At 43.4% G+C, this 12,924-nt stretch overlaps 1 protein-coding gene across 2 annotated transcripts in view; it reads right to left on the bottom strand.

The window, feature by feature from the left end:
• The window catches only part of RAPGEF5 (Rap guanine nucleotide exchange factor 5), a 251,304-nt gene that overhangs the window by 176,383 nt on the left and 61,997 nt on the right, over window positions 1-12,924 (bottom strand). For both annotated transcript variants that reach the window (XM_074986184.1, XM_074986185.1), the window contains exon 6: window positions 7,233-7,299. In XM_074986184.1, the coding sequence (XP_074842285.1) occupies window positions 7,233-7,299 (67 nt within the window). The remainder of the gene's footprint in view (window positions 1-7,232; window positions 7,300-12,924) is intronic.

Here is a 12,924-nt window from a genome sequence, read left to right as displayed (position 1 = left end):
ATTAGTGCAGGGTGGTCCAAAAAGATGCATGATGCACGCATCTTTTGGGGCACTGGCCTATTCAGGGAGCTGCAAGCAGGGACTTTCTTCAAGGACCAGAAGATCACTATAGGGAAAATCAAAAGGCCCATTGTGATCCTGGGGACCCTTCCCATACCTTATGAATGGCTTATGAAGGCACAATGGAGAACCTCGACAGAAGCAAGGAGTGGTTCAACAAACAGGGTGAGCATGTGCAGAATGACTGTTAAGTGTGCTTTTGGCCACTTAAAGGTCTGCTGGCACTGCCTATATGGGAACCTGGACCCGGATGACAATATTCCTATGATTTATAGCCGTATGCTGTACACTCCTTATTTGTGAAGGTGAAGTGTGAAAGCTTCACTCATGGCTGGACCATTGAGGCTCAGTGCTTGGTGGCTGAATTTGAAAGGCTAAAGACCAGGGCTATTAGAGGGGTGCAGCACCAGGCCATAAGAAATAGGGATGCCTTGAGGTAAAAATCTGAAGCTGAAAATGAGTAATGTTTGTAGCTATGCTCGGGAGTTTGGTGCTCATAATATTAAGAGGTGATTTGATTGGGTGTGGATAAGGCACTGTGATGGTTTAAGAAAATGTCCTGGTGCGTTGCAGCACTAGCTTTGTTTTCAACCGTTGGAATGAAGATTGCTTTCAAACCAAAATAATTCATTTATTAAACAACAACAATTGGAGAGACACACAAAGAAACTCACATCAGCACAGTAGGGAATTGGGAAAGGGAGACTCCCAAGAGGAGGTGGGATCCTGGGACAGTTAAAATTTGTGTATGTCCAGGTATCATACGCAGCCTAGTTCTTTGGAGTAGAGTGCAATGGGTACTGTACTTCAGCAGTGCTCAACTGAAGAGAAACAGGCATTGAGTGTAACAGGTAATGGGAGTCCACAGGGCTGGATTGTGATGGTGCAGATATGGAATACAGCAGACCAGGAGGTTGATAAGAGTGTGTTGGTGTGTGTGGGGTATTGCAGGGGGAGTGCATGGGAAGAGTTTTGTGACAGAAGCTGCAAAGCACAGAGCTACTCAGCTTAGAGTGCAATGATCACCTGGAGCATCTCTGCTTGGTGCTCTGTAACTTTTACGAGCTGCACTGTGGTTTTGTTCTGGCTCTTTTCGGTCCTTCTTCTCACGATTCCACCGCTCCTTCATTTACTCTTTTCATCCATGGAGTGCAGCATAACTAGGGGGCAGAAATTCCCCCCTAGTTGTGTGTCCATTTTCTAATCCTGTACAGTCACTCAGAGAATCATAATAAAGAGGGAGGCGGGGTTCCCAGTGTCATATTGGTGAAGTCAAAATGCAACATTTTACAGCAGCGCTATTATTTGCAACACACAGGCCAATGAATCAGTGTCTTAACACACAGCTACTATTTATATGCCTATCACTAACTAGCTGAAGCCAGGCAAGCACACCTGAGCCACAAGACCCCCAAAATGGTGAGTAACTACAAGGGCAGGGAAATTTGATGCCCAAGTATAAATGCTGTGCACTGAGCACATGATTCTTGGGAGAACCAGCATTGCAGGTGAGTGAACTAAAATCATTACTACTGTCCCCACACTTTCCACAGATGATCTTCAATACGGAAGCTCTCTCACTGATGAGTGTGAATGATAATCCAGGAGGGTCTTTTCCAACACCACAGCTTCTGCCACATTACTTCTCCCCATTGGTGGCCAAGTGGGGCAAGAATGGTATCCTTAATAGGGCAAGAAACAAAGCAGCTCTGCCGGAGAACCTGTGGCACTGAATTGCCCATGAGAGTTTTGTGGAGAACTCTGAGGCAGATTCCTGTAAAGTTAGGGAGTCCATCAACATACTGTGTCCCCACTCTAACTAGACGTATGGTGGTATGCATGAACTGACACAAGCCAGTCTCCAGCACATGTCTCCCCACAAGCTCAGCACACAAAACCAAGACAGCCCTCTGAGACCCTCCTTCTGCTCCCAACAATTTGCTTCCACAATTCCCAAAATCCAAGCTACTTAACAGGGACTTCCTCTCCTGTTTCTGCTTCACTGAACGCCAACCATTGTGACTGGCTGACCACCTCCCAGAGAGAGAAGAGCTGCTGGCTGCATTCACCTCTGAACACTGAGTTATCCCTCTCCTGGCTCCATTCACTCTCAACTGGCCCCTGAACTGCCAAAGTATCCACAGCAGCATTCTCAGCAGAGGTGGGCTCACCACCATTGCCTCACATCCAGCTCTTTGTAGAATTGGCAGCTCATGGGCACAGCGCTGAATTGGTGGTTGGTCTGACACAACTCCTTCACTTTGATCCCGCATTGCAGCATTCTCCAATCATGGTCCCTGTCTATCATGCAGTGTGCTATCTACCTGTAGCTATCAGAATTCCTACGGTTGGAGCATGGCTGGGACTGAAATAGTCTCTTCCCCCCCAAATGCTGATGAGATCTAGCAGATCAGAACTGCTTCAAAATGGGGACTGCCTGGTGCACACAGATCTGCACTGCTCCAAGGGACAGGTTGCCTAGAACAGGCCTGGTCACCAGGAAAGATGGACTGAAACCACTGCATGCATGCATCACTGAGCAAACAGGAGGAAGAACTTCAAAATTTCCAAAGAATTTACGGGGCAAGGCTGATGTTTGGTCACCTGAGGGCAAGCAGTAGAGTTCAAACCAACAGTCAGAGGGGAGAGAACAGGCATTGTGGGACACCTCATGGAGGTCAACTGCAGGACTGTAATTGAGCAGGGTGTCTACACCAGTGCCACAGCACTGTAGTCCTGGTGCAGAAAGGACCACAGAGTACTTGTTTGACAGCACTGCAACTGCGTAGTTTCTGTACATGAAGTGGCTTAGCAGTATGTACACATCGGGAGTTCCACTCCAGAGAGCTGCTTTACTGTGCAGAAATGTGTGAGCCTAGACAAGCCCTCCATGCCACTGTAGCATTCTAAACTTTAAGTTAGTTTAATGTATTTTACAAAGATCTCGGCTTTTGGAGTATTTTTCTTCAGTAAAAATTCTGCTGGAAACAATTTTCCTGCAATCCCACCGAACTTGGCATTCTTAACAATAGCTATCTCTATTATCTCCTACTGCCCCCTTAACCATTGTTTAAAACAAGTGTGTATTTCCCTAACTAATCAGCTCCAGACTGGCTGAGTCATCGAGTGAAGGCAAATTGTATAATAATTCTGAGAAAGCGAAAATTTCCAAAAGAAACAATACCTGGTAATGAAAGCCAGTGGGGAGCAAAGAGGGAACAGGCCAAGAAAGGAAGCCAAGCTGCAGTTAAGAAAAATATTCTATGACTGCAAAGATTTTATAAAAATATATATAATTAGATTTTTTTTCTATTAGCCAGCTTTAGTTTATAGGCCCACACTGTCTCAAAGTATTTACCTGCTGGTAATTACTGTGTTTTATTCTATTTATGATATAGCTCAGGGTTTCTCAATGCGTGGTGTGTGTACCCCTTAAGTTGGGAGTGGGGAGTATGCGCTGGAGTTGTATGCTGCTCTTTGAGCAAATGAACTGCTCAGAGCCACAAGCGTGCTCTGCACCGCCTTGTGCACGTGTCCCTCACGAGCACTTGGAGGGAGAGGCATGTAGCAGCAGCGGCAGCTCGGGTGAGTCGCTGGCATTGGATTATAGCAGGGTGGGGGGCATGCCTAGCTCTAGAGGAGAGGTGGGAGACTGAGTTAAAGTGGGGAACTAGCAGTGTCTGGCTCTGGCATATTCCGCTTGTTGTCGGAAGTGACAAAATTACTATTTGTATAATTTTAGTTTAGTATTTATAATTACAACTGAAAGGGTTTAGAATGGACTGATTTCTTGTGAAAACAAAGAATAAAACTGCAGATTTGGAAGACAGTAGTACAGAGGAAACCATATAAAAATTGATTTAATTGTGGCCCTCAGCAGTTTGATACCTAGGTTTGAACATCTGATTTCATCCAAACAAGCTTAAATTTCATATTAATTATAATTTTTCTTGTATTTTCACTGCTCTCAGAGTAAATCCTTGGCTATAACAGATTTGTTTTAACAGACAACCCTTCCCCCATTAGTCCGCTATATAGAGGGTTACTGCATAAGACATCAAGTAGGTGTTAGACAGCAAATCTATAATTCTGACCCTGTTAAATGACTGACATTACAATGCCATTCTCTATCTTTTGAATGTACAGATTCTACCTCATAATTCAGTTCTGTGTTTGACTAAATCCAGGTGCTGTTGTATGCATGGCAAGGCAGCTTGTACCCTATTAACCTCTGACAAACAAAATTACCTCTCTGATTGCCCAGAAGCATTTATTGGCCTAGAAACAGTCTTAGTGACTCAGACACAGCTCAAGTATTAGCTCATACAAAATATTATTCTTCTGCCCTGTTGCTGATCAAGAGGATTGTATATTTGCAGTTCTGTTGCCAATATTGTGCTCTGTACACCAGAGATAATATTCACAGTCATTATTTAGCTTGAATCCTTTGTGGACTTTTAGTTAGAAGCCAAATGTGATGTGTTTAGTTATAAAACGTGCTGCTCAAGCTGCAACATCCAAACTGCTGTTTTTTAGCAAACTAGCAAAAGTCTGTCTACCTTGGCTGGGAAGCTCACTTCTAACTGCAACATGGATGGACCCACAGTGCATTGGCCCTGTGTGTACATCTACACCAAGTAAAGCCCAAGAGGTAGCATTCACAGGAACCATTGAATGTGTTGATCAAGAAAAGGAATGTTTAAAGTGATTCACAGGCTGTAAAGTTGCTCATTATGTAATGAGTTGAAGGTATAACATGTGAAGCTCGCTGTAGGGTTGAGGAAGAGGCTTCTAAAGAAGGAAGTGAAACCCTGTGTGCTGGAGAGCAGGCATGAGTGGTTCCTGACTTTGTTCCAGCACTTCTTTGAATACAGGAATTCATTTCCGGACATTAACCTAACATGTGAAGAATTCTGTTTGGAATTTGGCATGGCTTTGCCCTATTAAGCCAGGAACGTCTTATACAGGAGATATATAAACTCATCCCTCATTAAACGAGTACTTTACTTATGAGTACTCGCTAAAACAAGGGACACATATACCTACCTTTGTTCACTAGACGAGTGAACACCCCCGTTAATACGAGCCTTAGCCCCCTCCCCACAGCTCCAATCCACCACAGCCTGACCCCCCTACCTCCGCCAGCCCTGTGGCCCCACTCCACCCCACCACAGCCTGAACCTCCCCCACCAGCTCCAGAGCCCCAAACCGCCATAGTCTGAACCCCTCGCCAGCTCCGCACATCCAACCTGCTGCAGCCTTAACACCCCCACCCCCGCCCCATGGACCCAGCCTGCAGCAGCCTGAATGCCCCACCACCCGCCCCATGGACCCAACCTGACACCAGGTTTTAACCCTCCCTCCCGCTCACGGCCCCAAACCGCCCCAAGCCTTTAACCCTCTCGAATCCCACCCTGAAACCCAAGGTTCACTTACCTTTCAAAAACAGCACCACATCCTGCCACTCCATTGCCAAATTATGGGCACTTGGAACCAGAGACTTTAATGTGTATTTTAATGGGAATTTAGTGTCCCTCATGAGTTTTCGCCAACGAGCAGAAAGTTGGGAACCTATTGTGCTCATATAGCGAGGGACGAGTTTATTTCCCTAGATACTTGGGGCAGGTTATTATTTTGTACATGAGCAGGATGAGAAGCGAACTTTAAGAACCTCTGGATATGCATGAGAGTATTCTTCATTCACCTACAATTATAAGTTGCGGGGTTTTTTTTGGTCCTTTCCCTTTACTGTAACAGTCACTGCTCGAAGTTGTGGAGCACACTAAAGTCAGTGGGGCGCCTCACATGCTTATAGTTACGCACATAATTAAAATATTGTGATGGAGCATGATCCTGAAAGTGCTGAGCAATCTGAATCAAGTTCTTAAGCTCAATATTTCTGTTTTGCTGAGTGAGCATTCTCAAACTTGTGGTTTTTTAATGAAAATCATTTCTTATCTATGTTCTGGTTTGAGGGCAAAGGGAACCTTAGTGAGAGTGGTAACAGAGTTGGTGAAAATTTTCCAAACCTTTTTTTTCAGATTGCAAATTTTTTCTACAGTTTCATGAGGGAAGGTCAACAAAATCTGACAAAGGAAAAATTTAGTGGGTGTTTTGGTTTTGGGGCTTTCCTTCCTCCATTCTCAATAGGGAAGAATTTAAAAAGGAGGAGGAGGAGGAGACTTAGAACATTGTGAAAATGAAAATGTTTTCAACCAAAAGTTTTCTGCAAGAAATCACACAAAACCATTCCTCTTTGAAAGCTGCAGAAAAAAACCTCTTTGAGAAATTTCCACACATCCTCCCTCCCTGTGACAGTCAATTTTATGATGTGCACCTACAGGTAGCATTTGCCTAATGATTACTGTGTTCTTATCCTCATGTTCTTGTCAATGTTGCCCCCTCACCCTACTTAGCTCATGCTCATCTTTGTGCTTTCTCCATGAGACACCTGACTGAGAGTCCATGTCCTAGGCTGTATGCATTATGATTTAAGGGTATGATGTTAATTCAAAGTACTTATTAGTTCAATCTAAGATGATTTTTTCTGTGCCTGGGAAAAATGAATGCATTTTACAACAAGATGGCTAAAAACAACCCACAAAATCCTGGCACTGACAGGGTAAGCTATTATCTTACCTTCATGTAACTCTCTGAGGTCAGCCCTAGGGGGACATCCAATCTCACAGTAAGAGAAACATCTGGCCAAATTCTCTCTTTTACACTGAGGCTTTGTCTGCACTGCTGCAGTAAATCGATATAAGATTCGCTGTTTCAGTTACATAAATAACGTAACTAAAGTTGAAATAATTAGATCCACTTACCAGAAAGTCTACACAAGACACTCTCCCACTAACTCACCTTGCTCTTCTTGCATCTCCCATCAATTTAGTATGTCTTCACTGCAGCTGCTAAATTGATGCTGCTGCAATTGCTGATTTAAGTCTATAGTGAAGACATGCCCTTAAATTAAGTGAGAAAATAATTGTTTTGGACAGGGAAGCTAACATTCTGCTATCACCTCCTCCTGCCCATAACTTTCTTCCTGACACAAAACTGTAACTTCCATTACAGCCATTTGTCCCACTAAGACCCTGTCTTCATTTGAAGGGACCCATGACTCGATAATATTTCAAATAGGAACAGTACAAACTTTGGTGTGATAGTCTTACCGCAGATGTGAGGCGAACAAGAATTTCAGCATCCGTCTCTGCTGTGTCTTCAATTTTTTGACTAGGCCTTTAAAATAAAAATAAAAAAGGTATCCTTATTTTGTGATTTTTTTGTTTGGGGATCTCTTCACTCCTGGAAAGCAAGATGGCAAAAGACCACAATGCGCACCAAAAGGAAGAACATAAAAATGACAACAATTGTGCCAGTAGCACCACGGTAAACCCTCTCATTGGTTGTCAAGTTTTCTTTTGACAAAAGTCATGTGAAATGTTGAAGAATCACTCTTCAGCCCAAAAAAGGAGATAAGAATTATATTCTAGCCAAAGTAGTATAAAAGCAGGACCTCTTTATCTCAGCTGTTCATTAATATGCATATTTTGATCCACTACAAGTGTATTCCATCATTTTCTACATAATAAGAAATTGTCATTTCTAAGCATTGTCAGAATATTTCATCTGTCAAATATTGTTTGCTAAAAATGTGAAGCTATGTCTTTCATAAAGCTGTGGGTTCATGGATATAAAGACAGAGGGTTGCAACTGTGAAAGCTAAAATAACAATGGTTAGATACTTGAAGTCAGCACTGAATAGGAATGGCATTCAGATTGCAGTTATTTAACTCGGTTTTCACTCTACCCAAATCCAATAAAAGTCACAGTTTGCCTATGTCTACGCTAAAGAGATCTTTCAAAAGAAGCCCTTCCAGAAGTTCTGAAAAAAACTCCTTTCAAAAGAGTGCACCCACACCAAACAGCAGATCAAAAGAGTGAGCTGCTCTTTCAAAAGAGTGTCCACACAGACCCGCTTTTTTGAAAGACCGGGCTAGGAATGGAAAAAGCAGATGTCCTGAGGACTGCTCTTTCTAAAGAAAAGCCCTGAGGAGCATCTAGACACATTTTCTTTCAAAAGAAGCTTTTGAAAGAAGGCATTCTTCATGCAATGGGAGCGAAGGAGCACTTTCTAGGGAAGCACTGCATTCTTTTAATTTACTTTTGAAACCACGCTTTTTGTGTGTAGATGCTCCACAGGACCCTTTGAAAGAGCCCCTTCTTTCGAAAAAATCTTTCAAAAGAACTTACTAGTGTAGATGCAGCTTTTGAGTTAAACTTTCAAATCCACAATTTGTTAAATAGTTAAAAATGAAGGGGGAAAAACAGATGGCTTGTTCTTAGTTCACTTATACATTTTTAATGAGTGTCATGTTAGTATCATTATACTCTGTTGTTATAGATTCTATTATACCATATAATACATACATTTATATTATTCATTTGCAAGAGTGTTTGTGCTTTTCTATTTCCAAAAGTAATTGCTGAAACAAAACAGAAAACTGATTTGTTTGGTACATACAGAGAAGTATTTATTCTGCCCATGCATTTAATTGCCTTTCTTTTTAAGCACAAAGGTTACTGACTTACATCATTGTATTTTTCTTTCATCCTATGTAAAGTCTCTCACTGAAACATTTATTGAGCCTCACAGAAATCTTACTAGAAATTGAAAAAGATAGAAATCAGTCTGTAAGGTAGGATTATTCACACAGGAATAAGAAAAAAAAAAAAAAAAACACCCAAGATAGTTTTATTTTCCATTCTCTAAAACAGAACCGTAGTGTGCCTCTAAATCACACAGTTATGCTAACCTGCAGCTGGTGTAATAAACACAGATCATGGGTATTAATCGACTATTCAGTCTTAGGATAAATAATTTAAATTGCTGTTATGCTTTGATGTGTTTCAGGAAGTGGCATTCCTGGTATATGCAAATGGCACACTGTGATGTGTCTAGTATCAGAATATTTTCTGCAATTAAAACAACATTTAATGCTTTCTTAAAAATACATTTATTTTGAGGTATGCATGTGCAAAGTAAATTGGTAATCTACATTTCGAAGCACAAACTTTTAAATGGCCTTGAAAGCTGCAACAAGTCCAACAAAAACCTTAAATTTTCTATAAGAATTACTAATGGCCAGAATGGAAGAACAAATATGAAATGGAGTCAAATGTGATGTTTTAACATATTAGAATTCTTTTGACACTTCTGGGTGCCAGTGTTCTCCTAAATCAGGGGTGGGGAACACTTGGCCTGCGGTCCCCACCCAGCCAAAGGGAGCAGTAGTGGCCTGGGCAGCCTGCCCAGAATTCTGGCCAATCAGAGCAGCAGAGGGTGGGGACCAAGGGGTGCGGCTGTAAAGCCATTTGTGTCTGGGGGCTGCTGAAAAGGCAAGCTGCACCCCCCTCGCTCAAACGCCACACCCCCAGACGGCTCCTGTGGCCCCTTCCATCTAGACCCCCATTCCTATACTCTTCCTGCATCCTGCATGGTTCCTGCTCCTTCCTTCCCAGACTCATCCTCCCCAAACCCTCCTATACCCTTCCTGTCACCTAGCTCCACACTCCCAGCCCACTCCTGGATGCCACTCTAGCCCAGATCACCCACACCCAGACCACTCCTGCACTCTCCCTCCTACCCAGACCCCATAGACCTGGCCCCCACATACAGTTGGGGGGCCATATCATAGATGGGGGGGTTGGTTTGTTGTTTTTTTTTTAACTTCTAAATTGATTTGTCTTGGGATCAATGGACCCCATCACGAAGAAGGTTCCCAATCCCTGTCCTAAATACTTGACCTAACATATGACTCCAAGAGGGGAGGGTTTTCCTAGAAGTGATGTCAAGACCTGGCAGCCTCAACCAGCAGATAGAGCTGTAGATGTAATTTTCAAACCAAAAGTAATAATGAGTACCAGCTGTTTCCGTTTTAGTCCGGCTCCCATTTAAAACAATACCCCAAAGGTATACCTGAATACAATACTCACACACACTTGTGAACCATGGATAAACTAAACCCTCCTCTGACATCCCCCTATTCCTTCATCTGACGAAAGCTTATGCTACAAAATATCTGTTAGTCTATAAGGTGCCACAGGACTTCTTGTTGTCTTTGAACATACAGACTAATTCAGCTCTCTCTCAAATTCAAGATTTTCCCAGTTTTCCAAGCTTAAAATGATTGCTCTCCAAACCCAGAATACTACAAGAACAGAAATTTGGCTCCTTCTGACTTAAAGTGGCTAAAGAGGAGGAATACTAATGGGGGGTGAGAGTGGGCACTGTGAGGGGTAGAGGGAGGAGATAAGACCCTCTTTACCTTTAGAAAAATGTTTGAGACATTTTTAAGTTCCATGAGAGAGGAGGGAAAAACATTATTTTTTAAAATGTCTCTGCACAACTCAACTACAGCTCACCTTGTAAGAAGAGGCTAAAGCAAAGCTTCTGCCACCATGGACCCTGAAAACTGCTAGAGTTGAGAGAGAGCTCTAATGCATGGTTGTAATGTGACCAGAAGCTGTCACAGGGGGTCTGGTGCAGAACTGCTCATGGTGTACATCATGAACAAATGCCTGTGGAGGATTAAACCCAGAGGCTGTAGCTATACTACCTCCCTACTTTGAAGGGAGGTTGGTAAGTAGGGTGTTGGGAGATTATTAATTAAGTGCTGTGCTGCATATGCAGCATTTCATTAAGCTAATTCTCCCCCGTGGCAACTTCGAAGTGTTAAACTTCAAAGCGCCAGCTCGCGTGTAGCTGTGGCTAACCCACCGGTACTTCGAAGTCCCTTAACTCCTCAGAGTAGTTCCAAGTACTAGTGGGTTAGCCGCAGCTACACGCGAGCTGGCACTTTGAAGTTCAACATTTTGAAGTTGCCACGGGGGAGAATTAGCTTAGCAAAGTGCTGCATATGCAGCACAGCCCTTCATTAATAAGCTCCCGACACCCTACTTGCCATCCTCCCTTCAAAGTAGGGAGGTAGTGTGGACAACCCCAGAGAGAGAAAGAGAAAGTACTCTGGTGTCAAACAATCAGGTGAGACAATGGGAAGAGAGAGAGGGATTTTTTTAATTGAAACACATCCTCAGTTACCTGCAGAGGGAGGGAGGGGAGAGGTGTGTGTGTGTGTCTGCTTGTCCATCCATCAGTACAGAGGAGAGGGCCAGAGATTCACAGAAGCCTATAATCGGTTTGTGACTTTTACCAAAACTAAGCAGAACAAAATCTTTGCCATAGCTATGAATAAAAATATGTACTTGAAATAAAAATATCAGGATTGAGGTTGTTTTAGGGATTGTATAAATACATTCTCTGCTCCAAAAGATTTTACACTCTAAATAGGCAAGACAGGCAAAGCATGAGGATGAAAACAGAATAGTGAAGTGACTTGCCCAAGGCTTCTGAACAAGTTAGCTGAGACTAGGGCTGCAGCTACACTATGAGATAAATTTGATTTTTAATAAATTTGATTATTTAACCTTGATATTATGAATTCAACTTAAGTGTCACCAAAGCTTCTTGAAATTCAACCCACCCTTCTTCCATATCGAGTTTCCACGTCCCCATTGCCCTGTGCAAGTTCAACAGCATGAGCGCTGCATTGTGGGTACCTATCCTGCGATGCCTTAGCCCCAGTTGCTTGTGGGCACTTCATGTCTGAATCCCAGAATGCAAAGCACGGTCCCAGAATTCAGAGCACCAGCAACCAGGTGAAAATGAACTGGAGGTCGTGCCATTTCCTGCTGCAGTATTCCAGCGCAAGCCTGTATCCCCAAATGCTTCAACTCTTAGCACACATCATTTCAGCAACTACACTTGCTGTCGTGGAATTTTGCCTTCAATTGAAACCTCAGTGACAATTCACTATCATAATGGTGATGACGATGACGACGGTGGTTTGGAAGAACAAATCTGCCAACTGCGGACCAAGAACTCAGAGCTGCTGGCTACCCTGCATGCATTGGTGACAGAGGTATGGCAGTTCTGGACTCTTGAGACCAGCACACACTGCTGAGACGACATCCTTTGGAGCCCTGGGATGACCAGCAGTGGGTACAGAACTTCACATGTGCAAGTTGACTATTATGGAACTTTGTGATGTGCTGGCACCTGCCCTGAAATGCAGCAACACAAGGATGAAGCTGGCTTTAACAGCTCAGAAGTGATTGTCAATCACACTGTGGAAGTTTGCAATGGCTGACACTTACCAGTGAGTGGCATATCAATTCGGGGTGGGCAGATCTATAACAAGGTCCATGGTGATGCAGGTGGCCCATGCAATCTGTTGGTGTCTCCTCATGAAGACCATGACCCTGGGAGATGTACAGGCCATAGTGGATGGCTTTGCTGCCCAGGAGCTTCCTAATTGTTGTGGAGCAATAGACGGCACATACATCCCCATCATCGCTCCCGACCACCTGACTTCTGAGTATATAAACCAAAAGGAGTACTTCTCCATGGTGTTTTCGGGGTGGTAGATCACAAAGGTCATTTCACCGACATCCACATTGGCAGGTCAGGAAGGGTTCATGATGCACTCATCTTCCGAAATTCTGGCCTTTACAGAAAGCTCCTGGTTGGGACTTTTTCCCCGATTGGCAAAATCACAATTGACGACATGGAGATGCCCATTGTTATATTGGGTGACCCCGCTTACCCTCTGCTTCCCTGCCTGATGAAACCCTACACAGGAGCCCTGAACCCCAGCAAGGAAAACTTCAATCACAGACTCAGCAGGTGCAGAATGGTGGCGGAATGCTCCTTTGGCCATTTAAAAGCGAGGTTCAGATGCTTACTGACCCATTTGGACCTTTCCGAAACTAATGTGCCCATCGTTAGTACAGCACATGCTATTT

This window comes from Carettochelys insculpta, chromosome 2 (assembly GCF_033958435.1).
Source record: "Carettochelys insculpta isolate YL-2023 chromosome 2, ASM3395843v1, whole genome shotgun sequence".
NCBI lineage: Eukaryota > Metazoa > Chordata > Testudines > Carettochelyidae > Carettochelys > Carettochelys insculpta.
This window is presented reverse-complemented; position numbering and strand designations above follow the sequence as displayed.